Source organism: Huiozyma naganishii, chromosome 8, assembly GCF_000348985.1.
Source record: "Huiozyma naganishii CBS 8797 chromosome 8, complete genome".
In the NCBI taxonomy this organism is placed as follows: domain Eukaryota; kingdom Fungi; phylum Ascomycota; class Saccharomycetes; order Saccharomycetales; family Saccharomycetaceae; genus Huiozyma; species Huiozyma naganishii.
Genome location: NC_035929.1, coordinates 148,045 through 166,115, shown reverse-complemented (window position 1 = coordinate 166,115; position 18,071 = coordinate 148,045). Strand labels below are relative to the sequence as shown.

Here is an 18,071-nt window from a genome sequence, read left to right as displayed (position 1 = left end):
TGCATATGTATCTGTCACCTCAAAAAACACAGCGCAAAGGCGCCTGTAACCTTAGATACCCACTTACGAGAATATCTGCCACACAAAAACTGTACTACCCACTAAAAACAGACAGGAGGACAAATGCCAACCCGAATACGTAGTTCATGTAGGAATTGCATGCAAAGCAACTATATTTTGCCATTTGTCCGCGTACCAGTCGTATTCTATTGTGCGAGTGCAAAACTGAAACCCAATCTCTTGGCCCCGGGGCGGGGAAACCACAGCCCATTGAATGTAGGGTAGGAGCATTTCTGCATGCGTCTGCGTCTGCGTCTCTTACCTTCTCGCAGCAAAAGAAGTTTTGCCGTCCCACTTTTCTTTCTCAGCAGTTTACGGTACCTGTTCCTGAGACCATATTGGGACATTGCAAGTTGGCAAAGGAACAATGCGCGAAAAAGAAAAGAAAGAAAAAAATATCGTGCATGAACAATAAAAAAATACGGCGCTTCAAGTGGAGGTGCTCCGGTCTCAGTAGGGTTCCCGGCACGGAAACCGGAGGCCGCGGATATTTTGGTATGCAAGGATATCTGTCAGAAAGAGCCCCTCCTTTTACCCCTCCAAAAACGGGAACCTCTGCTGCATTTTCTCGCCTTGTTGCTTTCATCCTGCTTTTTATTCGTCAAAGGATGTCATAGTTTTGCATCGGTTGCTTTACTCCTCGAACTTTGTCCAGAACATTACATACTCGAGACTCTTTGAAGACAGCAGCTTGCATAACTAGAAACACCGGACCAAGATAAGCCTCTGTCCCTGTCCATCCTGTTTCATGTGGAATCGCTTAAAAAAAGAAAGAAAAGAATAGAAAATTAAATCCCAAACCTGAATAATACTTTGTACCATTCTCGACCTTACAGAAAAGAAATCAGAAGTTTAATAGTTTGTTGGGAACTCACCCCTCCCCAACCGTTGGAGAAAATATGAGCAGGAGCAGCAAGCAATACAAAGAGAATTTTTGTTTTATTTTGGCATTACCAGAAATGGGTAGCTAGGGAAGTTACTCTGGCCATGAGCATTAACTGGAGTCCCGGAAAACGAAACGGCATTATACCAAGTTCCTGTTTGTGTGTCTATTTCCGAAGGGCTGAACAATACCTCGACGGTTACCTGCATACAATGAAGGGTGTAACGTAAAAGCTGCAGAGGAATCACCATACAGAAATCAGCCAGCCCCAAAGAAAAAAAAGAGCGAACAATACCAATACGTCCCCCACCAAATCTTATTCACCCAAACGGTTGGAGTCTCCTACCCGGTAACTGTTTTCTTACCCGTGTAGCGTATCCGGTTCCACTCCTTCCCGAATTCCACAAACGGAATAAGTTTTTTCCCGGATTTAAAAAGATGACCAAAAGTATGGCCATGCACCAGCATTAATAATACTGTCATTTGGCAGAAAGGAGACAAGCAAAGAAATTCAAACATACTCAGCGTACAGCTCCAGACTCCCACAGAGCGCTGCTTTCCCTCCCTCACAGCTACATGTTTTTTCCTGCACTCAAACCCGCGCACAGAACGAGCAAGTGTGGGGGTGCCTGGCATTACTCTTTCTCTTTCCTCGAGAAATACGTGAACAAAAAAAAACATGCATACCTCCTGCGCGCATCCACTGCGCTGCTATGTGCTGCCCCGGGGTCGCATTACCAGGAGAAGTGTCTGTTCTCTTGCGGGAAAAGGGGATCCCAGTTTACGGTTTTCCACGAAGCTGCACTCTGTGTGCCGTTTTCGTGGATGTTGAATCCCGAGACAAACCGTATTGTATCTTAAAGTTTCCCCCAGAGAGATAGGGAGAGAAAGAAAAAAGAAAAGAGTATGCTCTATTTGTGTACTTCTCGCTGCCTCACTCTCTGTCCAGTGGTTTGTCCATCTTTGTTTGAGCGTATCTTACCGGACGGTTTTCACGCAGCATACTTACACTTCAGGTTCCTGCAAAGTAGAAATGTTGCGTAGCGGTGGGGTTTTCGTCCCGTACTTTTTTTTTCTCTCGCAGTCCCATGTCTACGCATTCAGTATGAAATATTTCTATCCCCGTACCTATGGCAAATCTTCTTGATGCAAAATTTTATATAAGAGGGATGTGACATATTTCCAACACGGTGACGTCTGCAATGGACCTGGTTGATGAGTACACGTTTTTTTTTATTTTCTTGTACGTTCTATGATGACTCGCCCTTCTGAAAATTAAAAAAAAAGAAAAAAAAGAACTCAGTCAAAATCATCAAAAGATTTGCAAATAGTAACAGCATTTTTAAAAAAATTGTGCACCACATAGCAACCGGATTTGGACTAAGTCAGACGGTTGAAAAAAAAATATTCTACGCGCCATAATAAACCAAGGACTCATATCCGTATTATTATATTAATTTGCGTTCAGTCAATAGCTTCTGCCATACTATAAAACACCCCCACATACTTCAACAACTGTAAGATGTCAAGTGTCGAAATACATAGTGTGGGAAGCACAGACAAAACTCCGGGTGTGGATAAATTTCATAAACGACTCGTACAACCAATAAACAATTTCACAAATCCCTTATTTGTATACGGACACGAAAAATGGCCCTCAAAAGTGGAGGAAGCCTTTACCTCAGCACTCAAACTAATAATGAAGAGCGGGACTGCTAAGATCAAGATCATGAATAAAAATTACGGGAGAAATGAATTGATTTCATTATACATAAGCTATTTTACGGGAGAGGTGCGTACCAAAAAACAAATCTCTTCACACATCCAAGTTTTGAAGAAATCTATCTTGAGTAGGAAATTATCCAATATGCAGGTGTCTCCAGCTGACATGGATCTTCTGAGATTGATCGAGAACGGTGCCGAGCAAACCGACGAAGCCGTTAAACGTTTCCATGCGGTCTTTGACAAGATCATTGAGGCATATTCCGCGAAAAATAACACTTATAGTGGACTCTACCCAAGCTTCTGCCAAAATGAATCAAATGAAAACACGGTACCTGTAAGTTACATTGATCAGGATGCAATTTCAGACAACTGGTCGAACAGTGAACCCTTTAAACCGGTATACGCAAATAATTATTGCCTCGAGGACAAGGGGATCCCGACACAGAATGCGGCAAGCAACTTGAACTTACATAATTATTCCCAGAACACACAATACACACACCAACCTGCTCGCTACGAGGGGTCCGGACAAATAACTGCCCGCCATTCCTCTTCGGCATCCTCGTTTTCATCACTGGTGTCCCTCCCAAATCCACAGAATTCGTCAGCGACATCGGTAAATACGTGTAACACGCAGCCGCAACTTCGACCGAATATAGTGCAGGAACAGAAACCCCAGGGGGGAATTGGACCCTATACCCTCACTTCGAACGACTTGGAACTCAGAAACTTACTTCCAAGAGTGTGTCAAAACTCGAGTATCCAAAACGTGGGTGACCAGATAAAATTACCCCCAGTTACTCAACACCTGTACGACCAAAATTGCCGATTCCCAACGGACTCACATGCTTTCAATCACATGGATGCACCGGAGGACCCAAAGGACAAGTACCCAATATACAGCTACTACTTACATGGTTCATACATCCCACCTGAGTTTATGCAAGGCTATGCGGTAACGTCGTTTTACCCTACGAATGGGTTGCCGGCTAACCTCAACTATGGTTATAACAACGGGACTCCTCTCAACCCGATACAAGAGCAAGGGCCACATGGCGCTAAACAAGCCTCCCCCGACAGCAAGGGCCTCTGCAATAACTATGCGCCTATTTACAGAGGCCATACTCTAAACCAACCGGTGGTGCTACTACCATCATTTCGCTACCATCCGTCATCGGGACAAGCAAGCGAGCAACTTGTCCAGTATGCTCAACAACCGCCGTGTATGACGGATCCCCAGGTTCATATTCCTATCGTAAAAAAAGAGCAATATTTCTTTAACAGGACGAACGAGTTCCCCCGACAGACATCGGGCACTGTTTTACCGGGCACAAAAAATTACGAAAGAATAAGCTGAAGCTTAAAAGTGTTGAGCAGACGGCTCAACCTTTCCCTCTTCTTCACAAAATCATGAGTGTGAGTGTGCGTTTATTCGTATTTTTTATCTTAACGTATTTTACTATGTAATTTTGTAGCCGTTTATTACATTAGGGCTCCATAACGGCAAACTGTGTCCGGTGCACAACAACCGGAAGAACACGGGACCACGGACCTATGGCATTTATTGCGAAGATGAAGGAAAAAAAAGGTTCAAAATCGCCGTTGAATAAAGTCATCAATTCCATTGTTCTTATCTGAAATGTGGTGAGGTTTTTGTTCCGCATCTCTTTTCCTTTTTCCCACTTTTTCTTTTTTTGCCGTCAACCCACAGGGATTTGCCGTGGCATGTCATCCGGCAATGACGACGATGCCACACTCGTAAGAGATACAGCAGCTTGCAGGCTACCCTTCGGCAGTAGAAGGCCGGAATATGCTAAGCTTGAATTCAATATAAACAGTAATCGTCTTGCTTGCTTGACAGGAACCGTATGGGACTCGTGCTATAGCCCCACCTGCAAGTAAGATTTAGGGAGAGAACACCACAGTATATGCTTTCTGCAAGACATAGCTGCCCTCCAAATTCCGCACGTGGCCAGAAAATAAGCTGCAGTAGGGGCCCTAAACACGACTCAACACAGAGCGAGATGGACGGACTACCGTGCTCTCTCTTCCCTCCCATAATAAAGGAGCAGTTTTTGCCGGCCTCAGAGTTGTACATCCCGCTTTTGCCGGACCCATTCAGATGACGAAGAACTGTGGATGGTATACCCAAAAGCAAATATTCTCAAGCGGGTTCTTGGTTTTCACAATTTGCCGATTCTTAGGGAGCTGAATCCACACTCACACTCACATATATGTATATACTATGCATTCTAATCAATATAACGTACGTTGAGACGAATATTCTTTGTGATAGAAGCTGATTTTGAAACTTGCTTATATTATATATATAGATAAAAGTACATAATATATAAGAATGATTAGAAATAAAGGAAAGGAGAGACGTTAAAGCATGTTCCTTCCCAATTCATCCCTACGATGTGGTCGATATATGAAAGAAATGTTAGAATTATGATTGAAAGCAACTAATAAGATGAGAGACACCTATACCCCCAAGCTTACTTCAACAAAGCTTCTCTCTTCTCAGCGACCTTTTGGGCTCTTCTGGCACGAGCGGCCTTGTTCTTGGATCTTCTGGCTTCAGCTTCTTCAGCCAACGCCTTTTCACGTTGAGAGTCGGCCTTGGCTTGGATGATGTGCTCGACCAAAGCTCTCTTGTGCTTGAAGGCGTTACCCTTGGACTCCTTGTATAGAGTGTGGTATAGATGCTTGTCGATTTTACCGGCGTCACGGTATTTGGCCAAAAGTCTTCTCAAGACTCTCAATCTTCTGATCCAGACAACTTGGGATGGCAATCTGGCTTCCTTGGTACCCTTTCTCTTACCGTAACCGGAGTGACGACCGGCTCTCTTGGATAGGGTGTGGGCTCTCGTTCTGGATCTGGAGTGGACAGTGACGGCCTTCTTGACGATGGTACCGTTCTTGACCAACTTTCTGATCGCGTTTCTGGAGTTGGCCTGGGCAATCTCAGAGGTTTCGTTTGGGTCCAACCAAACCTTTCTCTTACCAGCACCGACAACGGAGGCTGCAAGTCTTTTTTGAGTTCTTAGGTTAGCCCTGTGAAAAAAAAAATTGATGGTGTAATAGTAACGATGCAAGATCCGCTCAAGCACAGTTAAAATTTGAAAACACACACACAAACACACTATTGTTAGTCTCTTAAAGCCACTTGTTTCATCACTTTTGAGAAAGGGGGAACATACATTGAAGTTGGCTTCCGTGGCTATAAAACAACCCAACGAGGCATAACCTTCAACGCCTAGTTCCGTTCTCTCTTCGTGACATTTTGTAAAATCTTGAAAGGATCAATCCTAATCTCTGTAACATACATTTCTTACTTGTCTAATCTGTCAGTGTATTGAGAAGAGGTAGCGACAGTAACTAAAACTCACCAATAAAAACAGTAACTGTACTATTGAAACGACCTTCCACCAAAACCTTCAATTGCGATCTGAAGAACAACGCTGCCTCCCAAAGGGAGAGATAAACTGTCACAGTGTGCGGGTGACAAAGCTCCATACACAGAATGCCCATTTTCTCTGCGTCCCTCCCTTCCCCTTCCTATTTAGGAAATATAATATTAGAGAAACCAAATCTATATTTTTTTGAAAGAAAAAAGCAGTCCCAGAATGCACGGGTGTAATTAACGAGTCAACTTTTGGAGCCCATTTTTTTTTATTCATTCTCTTCCCAAATGGTAACAGTGTGAAAATTTTTATTTTCTGATTTTATCAACCTCATCGCTCGAGTGCCCTCACTGAAATAAAACATAAAGAACGTCATCACACTTCACCAACATACCAAATGGCAAAATCACTACGTGCAAAGAGTCATTTAAAGGCCAAGTCTGTCAAGCGTCATGCTGTTTTCCAGAAAGTCGTTGATGCCCGTGAAACCAGGCTGGCCGAGAAATTGAAGCAGGACTTCATCAACCAGAAAGTGAAAGAATTAAAGGAAAAAGACGGTGAAGACGTCACCATGGAGATTGACAACGTGGGAGCAGCCGATATATCTGAAGGTTCCACCAAGAACGGTGCCACTGTGAGCACATCTGGGTGGAGGGACGCCAGACATCTCAATTACAGGAGGAGCAAGAAGGCGAAGAAAACTGGTAAGAAGGGCTCCTTCACTAAATTTTAGTCCTCCATCTTTTTTTGAGAGGAATTTTATTAGCATTTTAAATTCATTTTCTATATTACCGGAAACTATGTACCATTCACTGTCAATAAAGTGGAAGTTCGGCGGGTTGCCAAAAGTTCACTAATTCATTATTGCTGAAGTATCTTTATTCTTTTTTTTTCATAGTATACTCTACTGAAATCAACAATATATATACATATATATATATATATATCGAATGGGACACAGGTTTCTCTGCCTGACTATCCTACGAAAACATAACCCGTCTTTGAAGTCGCATTTAATCCTCCACCTTAAAACGGCGGAGCAAAAGAATAATAATAAATAAAACAGCGACCAAAATGGTACAAATGTGAGAAAGACTTTTTGCCCGGGTTGCCCAGCAATCAAAGCGCAATTTTTTGCCCCTGTTGAACCCTCATTTTCTTTTGTCTCTCCCTTCTCAACCTGCTCTGCATCATTGAGTAAGTGGCCCTTCTAATAACGGTTTCCAAAATGGCCTTATCGTACTCCGGGTAGTGAACGTGCACTCTTTCATGCAATTGTGCGATCAACGCGTTCCGTTCTTCCAGCGTGGTATCCCTAATCCACGTCTTGTAACCCAGAGGATAATGAAGCTCGTTCCTGAAGATATCCAGTATTACACCTTCTCTTTGAAGAGCCTCCTCCGAAGAATTCAATTTCAACACTTTAGCAAGTCCCACAGCTGACAATCTTGAGTCAGAGACTCTTTTCGAGGGGCCCGTACCGTCCCCTGCAGGGGAGCCCCTTCTCCTGGCTCTGTAGCGCTTGGGTTTCTTGGCACCCGCGGGACTTCTGCTCTTTTCGGACTCGTTGCTCGTGATGGGACTGTCCTCTGCGAGTCTGCCCATAACGACCCCGTCGTTCTCCTTGAGTATGTTACTGAAGTCGTTATCAAAAATGAAATCGTTGTTGTTACTGAAAGTGATTGGTGTTGAGAATACGGAGTGCCGACTCCCGTTGAACGGTTTCTGCACCTCTCCAGAGAATGCCGAGGACACGACAGATTCTGGGGATTCGGACCTTGATGTCGTCGACGCGGAGAGGACTGAATCCATGGCGCTATCCGTGGTGAAATTAGTCATGTTCCTGACCCCCAACGGAGTCGTGGTCGCGGGCGTTGTTGTTGCACCAGCGTCTAGAACATCGTAGTCGAAGGGGTCCTGCAGTGGGTACAGTGTATCATTTGCCAGCAAGTAGTTTGAGTTCAGCCCGCTGTTGAAAGTGTTGTTGAAGTCTATGGCTGCATCGTTTGTCTGTTGAGCAGGAGAATCAATATCGTACAGATTTCTTGTCGACTTACCTGGGACGATCAATGCATTTGCAAAATCGTTCTCAAAATCTGTAATTTCGTTATCGTAGTAATTGAAATCCGCAAAATTCTGTAACAGCATTATGTTATGTGGTCTTGTTATCTTAGTAGTTCACGAGAATAAAAAAAAAAGCAATTGGAATTGAAATTGAAATTGAGTCTGTTACTGCAATAATGGTTAGGGAATTGGTGCTATATTTATTATTATATAAATGTGTGTGTTTGTGTTATCTACAGAAGACTACGAAAACAAACTCATAAACCGATTAGGAAAAAAGATAGAATACTCCCAAGACAAGGAATGCCAGCGAAAGAGGGGGAGCGTATATATTCCCATACTCAAGGCTCGTTTTAAAGTCCTTATATATCTTAAGAATGCTAATCTTCTGGGAATGGGAAAAAACACCGGGAAAAAAAACAAACGCTTATACAGAGCAGAAAAAGAGAGAGAGAGAGAAAAAATAATAATAATGACCATAACAATGGAGTATAACTTCGAATTGAGCGTACGACCCAAATAGGTAACGTTACCGGTAAGTAACCACTTGGTATCAAGCGGCCAAAGAAGATAAAAAAGAGAGAGGGTGAATTGAGACACAAACGCCTGTAGAGACACTGTGAATGTGGGTCATTTCTTCGGGAAGAGGAGTGGGCGGGAAATGGGTTGCCTCTATTCTTGCGTTCTTGCTACTACTGTGTATTTTTTACCCCCTCCCGGTGTTTTCTAAAGGAGTTCACGGGATGAACGTAGAAAATAAGTGTCAAAAAAAAGACCCACCCATTTCCCGTCTGTGTGTGTTTTTTTTTCTTCTTTTCTTTTTCTGTAACGTTCGCAGGACGCTAAGCACGGTGTATCAACACCGACGGACAAGAATAGAAAAAACAGAATCGAGAGATAGTCCGGAGGGGGGGGGGGGTTCCGGCGGGTGTTGAATTCCACAGAAAGAAGCGTGGGACGGGGTGTGTGTGTGTTGACACCGCGGCTCGACAAGATAAAGGATTCCGGTGGGGAGCGAGCGGACGTAGAGAGGACGAGGAACTTTTTTCTGAGCAGAGAAAAGAAATACGCCACCCTTTTGTTTCCCTTTCTGGACTACCGCTTCCCCCTTTGGGATGTGGAGAAGCGAGCCGCGCAGAAAAGGCCGTGGGCCGGTGCCTTAGAAAAAGTGGCAGGCACGGATTGCGGTGTCCGGAAGGCGAGGCCGCAACTTCCTGATCGGGACACACCCACACGAATAAAGCGCGTGATGAGACACCACACGCGGTGTGGTGTGTGAATGTTGCTGGGCAGTCCGGGACCCCTCAACCCTTGCCCAACTTAGAAAAAAAAACAAAACAAGAAATGACGTTGTTGGCGGAGCTGTGAAAGTTTCCCGCTATTGTCTGCACGGCACGGTTCGGCACACGGTGCGGAACGAACGCCCACCCCCCCACTGACCCCACTGGCCCGAGAGGAGTCAGAAAGCGAGAGCAAATTGTGCTCTTGTTCTTTCTGTGGATGAGTCCGAAGAGACACAAAAATCCACCTACTGTACTAGTTTTACCTTGCCTTAGGCGTTTGTTTGAGTTTGTCCTTTCCTTGCTTTTCTTTTCTTTTTTTTTCTTTGACCGCGTGGGTATCTGACTTTTCCCAACGGAATAACTGAATGGTAGATGTAGAGGGGTCAAAGCGGGGAGAAGAGGAGGAGAGTGGACTCTGTGAGATTCGGAGTATCTTCTCCTCACCTACCTCATGGCTAAGATAGATAGAGATGACGAGAGGAGGAGTTGAGAGGAGATGAGAGGAGAAAAATCTGAAAGCGGGGAATGATTGGGCGCCCGCCTCAACAAGTTGTTACTCAAGACACTTAACTTTTGTTTCATATTTACTCTCCCCAGTGGAATTGTATCAAACAAGTACAGGTACAAGAGTAAAAGGGAAAGTAACAAAAAATAACCCCATGGGTTTATGCACAGTAAGTTTCAAGAGCGGCTCTCCAACCACATTTCTCTTTTTAATGTGTACCGTATAACTTGCACCGCCAGTGTATTGTTAACCTTATAGAGGGATTCGGTTGGTAGATGCAATTGTGCATCCGTACCTTATGGACCATGCGAGGCTTTTTTTTTTTTAATATTTTTTTCGCAGTTAATGCCTTCTTTACTATCTTGTCTTAGCGATTACTCTACATTATCGTGCCTCGTGGTTTGCAGGAACCATTCAGTTATTTTGGTAGAGGTGGTGTGACATGCATATGGAAGGTGTTTATTCGCCCTGCAATCTTCCAAATGTCCTTGACAGAGTTCGGTATTTACTCCGTTCGTGCATATGCACTCGTATTCTTTTCCTGATAATACTTCATGCTGGAAGTATCCCGCCCACGTTGTGGCTTGCTTTTACGTATTCCCCTCTCTGCCGCCTGTTCCCCCATTGGAACTAGAAAATGGTTCCTGAATAACACATGGGAACGTGTGAAAATTTAAACGGATGGAAATGCATCGGGACAAAGATCGTCCCGGGGTGAGTACTCCGCCCCGCTCTGTGCTTCCTAACTCGTCACAACAACACGAGGTACTTCTTTGCGACGTCGACGCTCTTGAAATTAAACTTTCTCGAGAAGTTTGTTTTTCTCTTTGACGTCTATTGTTTCCTTATCTGTCTTCTCTTCCCAAATAGTACACTATTGTTCCTTTTTATATGTATTGTACTACGTTTTCAAAGGCCCAGAACTTTCCTGCAGCGAGGCCGCACAACGAGCCGCCGACACAAATCGCAGTGGGGACTCAGCGGGCGCGACGCATTCCCATGGAACCCAGCCTTCAGTGTATTCGAGTTCCTGGAAAGAGGCTCGCGTCGACCCCACAGGAAAAGAAGCACTGGGGCTAGAGTGCATGTGTACACCCTGATTATTGTTCTCCCTTGGTGTTTGAAGTCACCAGCACTTTGAGCACAGCAAGAACGCTACAACTACACTGTCTTGCTTCTGTTTAAAAAGCCATTGAGCGGGAGCAAGACATTCAGTGGGGATGAGACGAACAATAATCACTCCACGTTCCCCTCTTTCTATCGGGTGGCTGAATGTAAGAAATAGTATTAATACCACCAGGATTATTTCATACTTCGGACATTTTGCCCTTTCCGTTTTGTTTTTTTACATTCTGGGACAAGTGACGTTTTCCTTACGTACTTAACAGGCGTGTAGAACAATTTGTATACCGATCATTGTCTGACTCCCTTTGAATTGTGACGATATTCCCGGGCTTAATTTCTTACCCCCCGACACCGGCTCGCAGCGTGTAGAAACCCGAAACCAAACAATAAAGGAGAGGAACCTCAGAGAGGTTGTCGTACAGAGTATCGAAAAGAGGTAAGAAGCTTGAGCATCTCCATTTTAAAACCTGTCACTGACCGAATTTCCCCGAACGCACGGCTTGGTGGTATTCACCGACTTTTTTCGAATACGTCACGTGATGTGATTTTTTGCCCGGGTGGCAGTCTCTACCTTTCTCTTGATTCAAAAAATATACATATATTTTTTTATTGCTTCGTAATCTGACGTCAAGGGATGTTGGCTGAAGGGAAAGGGCAAACGCTATAAAAAGATACTGTCACCGGACAAATTAGCGTTTAAAGAATTTAGAAAGTCACCGAGACCACACAACCCAACAACAGCATGTTTCTCTTCATTCCGCTAATATGCGGCGCTCAAAACTTTGATTCCAACTATGACAGCAACCCTGCTCACCAAGGTCTGTATTGTCCCAAATGCCATAATTTCAGCGTGGCACCCATAAAACGGAAGGAGTTCTTCACTTTCTGGTACATACCAATAATACCGCTATACTGGGGGAAACAGCTACGGTGTAACATCTGTAACTGGAGACAGGATTTCAAGAACGAGGAGGAACTGAACAGAGTCGTCAACGAACAGAAGAATTTCCATAATGGCAACAATAACACTTCCATCAATGCAGATAGTTACTATCAAAAGTAACTAGGTCGTTCTCCGTGCCCAATTTCCCCGTGGGTATCTATTACATCATCGTACATCTAGCGTCTTTTATATTTTAATACATTATTCATTCCACCCATCCTTCGTTTTATCTTTTCATCGCCATACAGGTCTGACTTTCGTCGGCACATTGGACTGCTCCCCGTTTTTTGCTAATGACGAGCTCGTTTTACTTCGGCTGAAGTGAATTTTCGTCTTTGTGTTCCCGTTGACGTTGTTCATAGAGTTGGAACGAGACATGGTACTGGTCTTGTACAGTCTATCGAAGACCGAATCCGGCGAGGTAGCGAGGGTTGCCGACTTCGATGGCCCGGGAAGCCTGCTAGACGCTGTGGTCGGCGGTTTTGATAATTTGGAGGCAAATGCGGGTTTGCCCAACGGCGGTACGTTCGTCGTTGGGTTTAGTCGGTTGTTTAAACCGGATGACACTTGGGGGGACCTTTTTATTTTATTCAGCGAGTTTTTTGTGGGCTGCAAGAAACTGGGCGGTTTCATCGGTTCTTGTTTCGTTATGGGTGTTCTTTTCACGTCCGAAGTTTTCTTGGGCGAGCTGTTCCTGCGACTGCTCTCGGGAGTCCCCGTTAACGAGTTTCTTATTCGTAGTCTTCGTATTCTCCTCGTTATCTCTGAGATTGGGGGTGGTGTTCCGTACACATTGGGGTTAGATTTCAGTCTTTTGATGGAATCGGATGTCAATTGCTCCGTCTTGATGTTTTTTGTTTTTGGGGTCTTGGGGGCGCGTGTGGGCAAGTTTTCTTTGGTGAATTGATGTATCGAATAGTGCGAGTTTACCGAGTCCATCTTCTCGAATTGTGCATTGTGTTGGATATTAAAGTATGAGCTGAAAGTCGGGCCCTCCCCGCTCTCAAGGGGCGTGCTCTGTGTCCGCAACTGCTGAAATTTAGCATTGGTCCTCGAATCAAGTTCGTTTAAAACAGAAGACCCAAGCTTCCTTGAGGCCCCAGTATGCTCGATGAGTGTGGTGCCATCGGCATTGACCTCTCTGCCGGTGTAACCACTATCTTTGTTATTACCCTCCCCTGGAATATAACTCATCCATGTATGTATCTAAATGATATATGCAAATGCGAAGACCACCTCTGTGAACCACTGCGATCATTAAGAGATCACTCTTTCAGGCTCAATACTCTCACAAACAAGCGATATTTGATATTTTGACGATATTTTTTTTGTTTTTGTTTTCATGTCTTTCCTTCAACGCCAAACTTTCCCCATTGGGAGAGTGTGCGAAATGTACTGAGACCAAAACTGTTTAAGTAAAGATACATTGATGAACGTAGACAAACCAGGTACAAAGGAGGATCTATTTGTATTTATAGACATATATTGCTGTTTACCATTAATGGTATGTTGAAAGAGTGAGTACAATTACAGAGGAATCTTTGTTATTATTGTCCTTTGTTTTCTTTCCCTATTTAAGAAGGGAAGTAACATTAAAGAAAAATAGGAAAGCGAACAGGGAAGAAGAAGGAGGAGGAGGTGTGGGGAAAACATGTAGTATATTTTTACAATTCTTTGATCACACAGCAAAATTACAGATAAGGCTCAAAGCAAAAAAAATAAAAGCAAATCAAACAAACAAACAGGCAGAAGATGGATGATCAGTTATCAGAGTCCATTTCGAAGTCAGGCGAGTTTTCCATGTTCTGCTGAGTTTCGTGTTGTGCCTCGGCGTTTCTGAGGCTGCGTCTCTCTATTTCTGTGCTCAAATTTTTGAGAAGCATGGATTCGGCGAGTTTGACCTGTTTTGGGATGTGTCCCATAATGGTGAACTTCCTACAGGGTTCGCCGTTGGCGTCCACGACTCTGTGGGGCATATCGGATTCTGCGAAGTCGTTCTTTTCAATAATGATTTTGGTTCTTGTGAATTTTCTTAGGTTGGCGATCCTGTTACCTTGGCGGCCTACCATCACACCGACGTAACTCTCTGGGATCAAGACGACCGCTTGTGTCGACTGATTCGCATTCTCGTAGTCGAAGGAGCCCGCGTTTGCCCCCGCGGGGTTTTCTGCGGGTCTCTTCAAGTGTGGGAAGTATCTCTTTTCCGTGTTGAAAGTCAGGTCGACGTCGTTGATCAAAATGTCGCTGATTTCGATCAAAGTGTTGGTGATCGCGGATGGGAACCCCTGGATTTCAAGCACTCTCTCGTTTGAATCCGGTAGGAAGTCTTTTGACGCGACGATCTTGACACCGTGCTTCTCGATGAGACCCTTGATAGTGGCACCGCCCTTACCGATGATCGAGGAGAGATGTGAATTTATAATGATCAACCGCAAAGTGCCGATGTTGGCTAGCTCCTTTGGGTCCTTGATTTCATCTGAGGATGGTGGTGGCAAGATATGGTTCAGGAAGTGGAACGGGTACTTCTTGGCGTAGTCGTTGTTGGGCAGAGCGTTCCCCTGCTCGTCGAACTCGTCGGGCTCGTTCAAGTCATCCACGACGTCGCCGAGGGCGTTGGCAACGTTGAAAACTGTACCTGCACAGGACAGAATTCTGTCCGAACAACCCATTATCTTTTCAGAGATGCCGATTTTGACGTTGTTTTCCGTTCTGATCTTGGCAATCTTGGAACCTTTAGTCCCAATAATCTTGGCAGCCTCCGACAAAGACAGCAATACTCTGTGGCTAATCGTAGGTTGTTGAGTCACCATAGGTTGTTGAGTCGTCATAGGTTGGACAACATGGTTAGCAGCGAAGGGAATAAACGACCCTTCGTCCCCATTGTGAGATGGAGAAGAACCCACAACAGGAGCTGCGGAAGGGTTACTGTTGTCAGTGGAATACTGTATATACGAACTAGTATCAGTCGAAGATAGGTCACTCATAATTTGAATCGTTAGCTTCCTTTTTTTTGTATCAGAGTAGGTTAGTTAATAATAAGGCTATTTTTTTTGTTCTTTTATTGACCTACTTTTTTTGCAACCTTTTGCCTTTATTAGAAGATGAAAACCTGAACGACTTGACAACTGTACAGTGCTGAGTTATCAAACAGAAAGAAACAATGTAAAGAAATCTTCTAAAAACAGTCAATTGAATACAGAATACGAATATCTATTGAAAAGACAGAGACAGAGAGAGCAAGCGAGAGAGAAACAACAGGAAAAGAGTGAAGAAAAAATAATATTCAAAACACAAAAAAAAGACGTCGCGAAAAAAAAAATTGCTACACTGAGAGTTTTTCAAGAGAAGAGAGTGAAACTGAAGTTTTATGAGAGCGAGTGAAAGGTGATTGAGCAAGAGAAACATAACTTTCGTGAGTATGGGTGTCTCACTCTGCCTGAAAACTTGCAACTCGCTGTGCTGCTTCCTGTATGACGTTCAAGAAGACGAGAGTCACCAAACATCTGCGTTTTTCTGAACTGGGAAACAAACAAACAAAACAAACAGAGAGAGAAGGGCGAAGAAAAGAACGTCGTGGGCTCTGGTGGCCGGGTGACCCTTCTCTTTTTTCGTGGTTCTTATTTCCGGGATATCCGGGTAACACACATCCTGTGTCACGTGCACCACCGCCGTCAGAAACGACAACACACCCGCCACCCAAAAGGGGAAATAGCACACCCAGACACCCGCCACACACTGCCACCCACCCCTTTTCGCACCAACGCTTACTAATTTCCTCCGCCCGTCAAATCGTGTACGGTGCAATAACAAAATAATTACTCATTTGGTTGTCGAGAGACCCCCCAGACAAAAGATATTTTATTATATCAGCACTGCATATTCCTTTTTTGAAGGAAGTATATTCAAACTGGGTGTTTGGTTGATCGTCTCACTGTTATATAAACTTTGAAGTTCAGGAAGACGCTTACGGAAGTGGACTTGTGTGTGGACTTTTCTTTTCTTTTCTTTCTTTCTTTCTTTCTTTCATCCGCTTTCTTTTAGTTGAGTATACTAATCTTAAACGATAGATAGACACACATATCAAAATGACAGCTATGAATACTACAGAACCTACACTGCCACAAGTGGTTTGTGTCGCGAGAGCACGTATTCCAACAACACAGGGACCAGATATCTTTCTGCATTTGTACTCGAACGACAGAGACAACAAGGAGCATCTGGCGATCGTGTTTGGTGAGGATATACGGTCTAGGTCGCTGTTCAAGAGACAGTCACCCAATGAGACGCAGCAGGATAGGATGATCAGGGGTGCGTACGTCGGGAAACTGTACCCGGGGAGACACGTTGCTGATGTGGACGAGAAACTCGGGATGAAACTGGAGTTTGACAGCAGGACAGGGGAACTCGTTTTTGACCCAAGGACTACATGGGACGGACAGAATGATACACTCGTGAGGATCCACAGTGAGTGTTACACCGGGGAGAACGCGTGGAGTGCCAGGTGTGACTGTGGGGAACAGTTCGACAGGGCTGGGAAGTTGATCGCTTGTGAACACGAGAAGGAGACGGGGATCATTGGTGGTAACGGCCACGGTGTCATTGTGTACCTCAGACAGGAGGGCCGTGGGATCGGGCTGGGGGAGAAACTGAAGGCGTACAACCTGCAGGATCTAGGTGCAGACACGGTGCAGGCGAATCTGATGTTGAAACACCCTATCGACGCTAGGGACTTCTCCCTAGGGAAATCCATTCTGCTGGATCTAGGGATTAACAACGTCAGATTGCTGACGAACAACCCGGATAAGATCGCACAGGTGGAACATGAAGGTATACTACACTGCGTGGAGAGGGTGCCCATGGTGCCCATCCACTGGACAGATGACAACAAGGGTATCGACTCTAAGGAGATCGAGGGGTACCTCAGGACGAAGATCGAAAGAATGGGCCACCTGCTACAGAAACCACTCAACTTACACACAACTCCAAGCACAACGATATCGGTCCCAAATCTGACCCCAACCAAGTAAGATTTCACCCCATGGTGCAACTGTAACGTATGAACAAAACTTATTTTTTAAAGTATTCAGCTATAAACGCAAGAGACAACGTAAAGGGGGGCCAGACATAGCGGCCTTCATGTGTATAATGATAAAAACAGTAACAATATATTTACACGCTTCAGCGTGGAGACAAAACTTAATGTAAAATCCAATGACAAGTATATATATATATATATATAAAGATAGGTCGATGGAAAAACCCTTATCCCTCCTCAACGTCACTTACTTCCGGTTGATCAAATATTTCCTCACGGAATCATCAATGTTCGCGATCACTTTGTGATTCGAGTTTTCAATTATATAACTCTTTGCGTGCTCCGCTGAGTGTTCAGGGAGAACCACTAAAAAGTCTTTATGGTTCTTTACAAAATCATCGTAGCCTTCAACTGTAGTGATATCGATCATTGTGTCTAGTTATTGATGTATAGAATGGTTACCTACGCACAAGTAAAAAGGGGGAGGACAAATATGACACATTCATACCTTCTTAGACTCCACACTAACTTGCTTATATATACATACACTGGACCAACACTAACCGGAGTCGGAAAACACCGCCTCCTGATCCCGTTTCCTACTTAATGGCGCGGTTACCGGCCATCGCAGCCGGATCTTTACCCTTTTCGGGGAGCAAAGGGGGGAGGGTCTTTCGGAAGAGGAAAAGACAAAAGAAACACCAACTTTAGTATGACAAACAAAACAGAGTAGTGGCGGTTCTTGCTGCCGTTCTTGAAGAGCGAGCTCACCTCTTCAGGTGGCCCCACGGCACGGCGTGGGGCCACTTGAGGGTCCATCACAGTTCGGAGCCGCGAGGACTTAAACATTCTCATCACGTGTCTGACGTGTAACAAAAAATAAAAAAATAAAGCTCAAAAATGAAAACAAAAACAAAAATACTCGATGCAGGTGGTAGATGCATGAAACTTACAAAGGCAGGGAAGTTTCTACTGGAGTTGTGAAAAAAGGAAAGGAGTTACTCAATCATAGAGGAAACAAGAAAAAACAGTGGTAACTCC

At 44.4% G+C, this 18,071-nt stretch overlaps 10 protein-coding genes across 10 annotated transcripts; 5 read left to right on the top strand and 5 right to left on the bottom strand.

Moving 5' to 3' along the window:
* Positions 1-2,465: 2,465 nt before the first annotated feature.
* Positions 2,466-4,025, top strand: KNAG0H00990 (uncharacterized protein; the record flags this gene model as incomplete). Its single annotated transcript, XM_022609355.1, has 1 exon — positions 2,466-4,025. One exon carries the CDS (start codon positions 2,466-2,468, stop codon positions 4,023-4,025), a length of 1,560 nt encoding a protein of 519 aa, XP_022465759.1.
* A 571-nt stretch (positions 4,026-4,596) lies between these two features.
* KNAG0H00980 (uncharacterized protein) lies at positions 4,597-4,794 on the top strand (the record flags this gene model as incomplete). Its single annotated transcript, XM_022609354.1, has 1 exon — positions 4,597-4,794. The coding sequence occupies one exon, from the start codon at positions 4,597-4,599 to the stop codon at positions 4,792-4,794; it is 198 nt and encodes a 65-aa protein (XP_022465758.1).
* A 372-nt stretch (positions 4,795-5,166) lies between these two features.
* RPL19B (60S ribosomal protein eL19) lies at positions 5,167-5,873 on the bottom strand (the record flags this gene model as incomplete). The annotated part of the gene is made up of 2 exons (XM_022609353.1): positions 5,167-5,725; positions 5,872-5,873. Coding segments are annotated over 2 exons (561 nt in total).
* A 599-nt stretch (positions 5,874-6,472) lies between these two features.
* On the top strand, positions 6,473-6,808 carry KNAG0H00960 (uncharacterized protein; the record flags this gene model as incomplete). The annotated part of the gene is made up of 1 exon (XM_022609351.1): positions 6,473-6,808. The coding sequence occupies one exon, from the start codon at positions 6,473-6,475 to the stop codon at positions 6,806-6,808; it is 336 nt and encodes a 111-aa protein (XP_022465756.1).
* Positions 6,809-7,194: 386 nt separating this feature from the next.
* Positions 7,195-8,223, bottom strand: KNAG0H00950 (uncharacterized protein; the record flags this gene model as incomplete). Its single annotated transcript, XM_022609350.1, has 1 exon — positions 7,195-8,223. The coding sequence occupies one exon, from the start codon at positions 8,221-8,223 to the stop codon at positions 7,195-7,197; it is 1,029 nt and encodes a 342-aa protein (XP_022465755.1).
* Positions 8,224-11,794: 3,571 nt separating this feature from the next.
* On the top strand, positions 11,795-12,115 carry KNAG0H00940 (uncharacterized protein; the record flags this gene model as incomplete). Its single annotated transcript, XM_022609349.1, has 1 exon — positions 11,795-12,115. One exon carries the CDS (start codon positions 11,795-11,797, stop codon positions 12,113-12,115), a length of 321 nt encoding a protein of 106 aa, XP_022465754.1.
* A 114-nt stretch (positions 12,116-12,229) lies between these two features.
* On the bottom strand, positions 12,230-13,189 carry SHE1 (She1p; the record flags this gene model as incomplete). The annotated part of the gene is made up of 1 exon (XM_022609348.1): positions 12,230-13,189. The coding sequence occupies one exon, from the start codon at positions 13,187-13,189 to the stop codon at positions 12,230-12,232; it is 960 nt and encodes a 319-aa protein (XP_022465753.1).
* A 566-nt stretch (positions 13,190-13,755) lies between these two features.
* On the bottom strand, positions 13,756-14,979 carry HEK2 (Hek2p; the record flags this gene model as incomplete). Its single annotated transcript, XM_022609347.1, has 1 exon — positions 13,756-14,979. The coding sequence occupies one exon, from the start codon at positions 14,977-14,979 to the stop codon at positions 13,756-13,758; it is 1,224 nt and encodes a 407-aa protein (XP_022465752.1).
* A 1,101-nt stretch (positions 14,980-16,080) lies between these two features.
* Positions 16,081-17,022, top strand: RIB1 (GTP cyclohydrolase II; the record flags this gene model as incomplete). Its single annotated transcript, XM_022609346.1, has 1 exon — positions 16,081-17,022. One exon carries the CDS (start codon positions 16,081-16,083, stop codon positions 17,020-17,022), a length of 942 nt encoding a protein of 313 aa, XP_022465751.1.
* A 255-nt stretch (positions 17,023-17,277) lies between these two features.
* On the bottom strand, positions 17,278-17,460 carry KNAG0H00900 (uncharacterized protein; the record flags this gene model as incomplete). Its single annotated transcript, XM_022609345.1, has 1 exon — positions 17,278-17,460. One exon carries the CDS (start codon positions 17,458-17,460, stop codon positions 17,278-17,280), a length of 183 nt encoding a protein of 60 aa, XP_022465750.1.
* Positions 17,461-18,071: the final 611 nt, after the last annotated feature.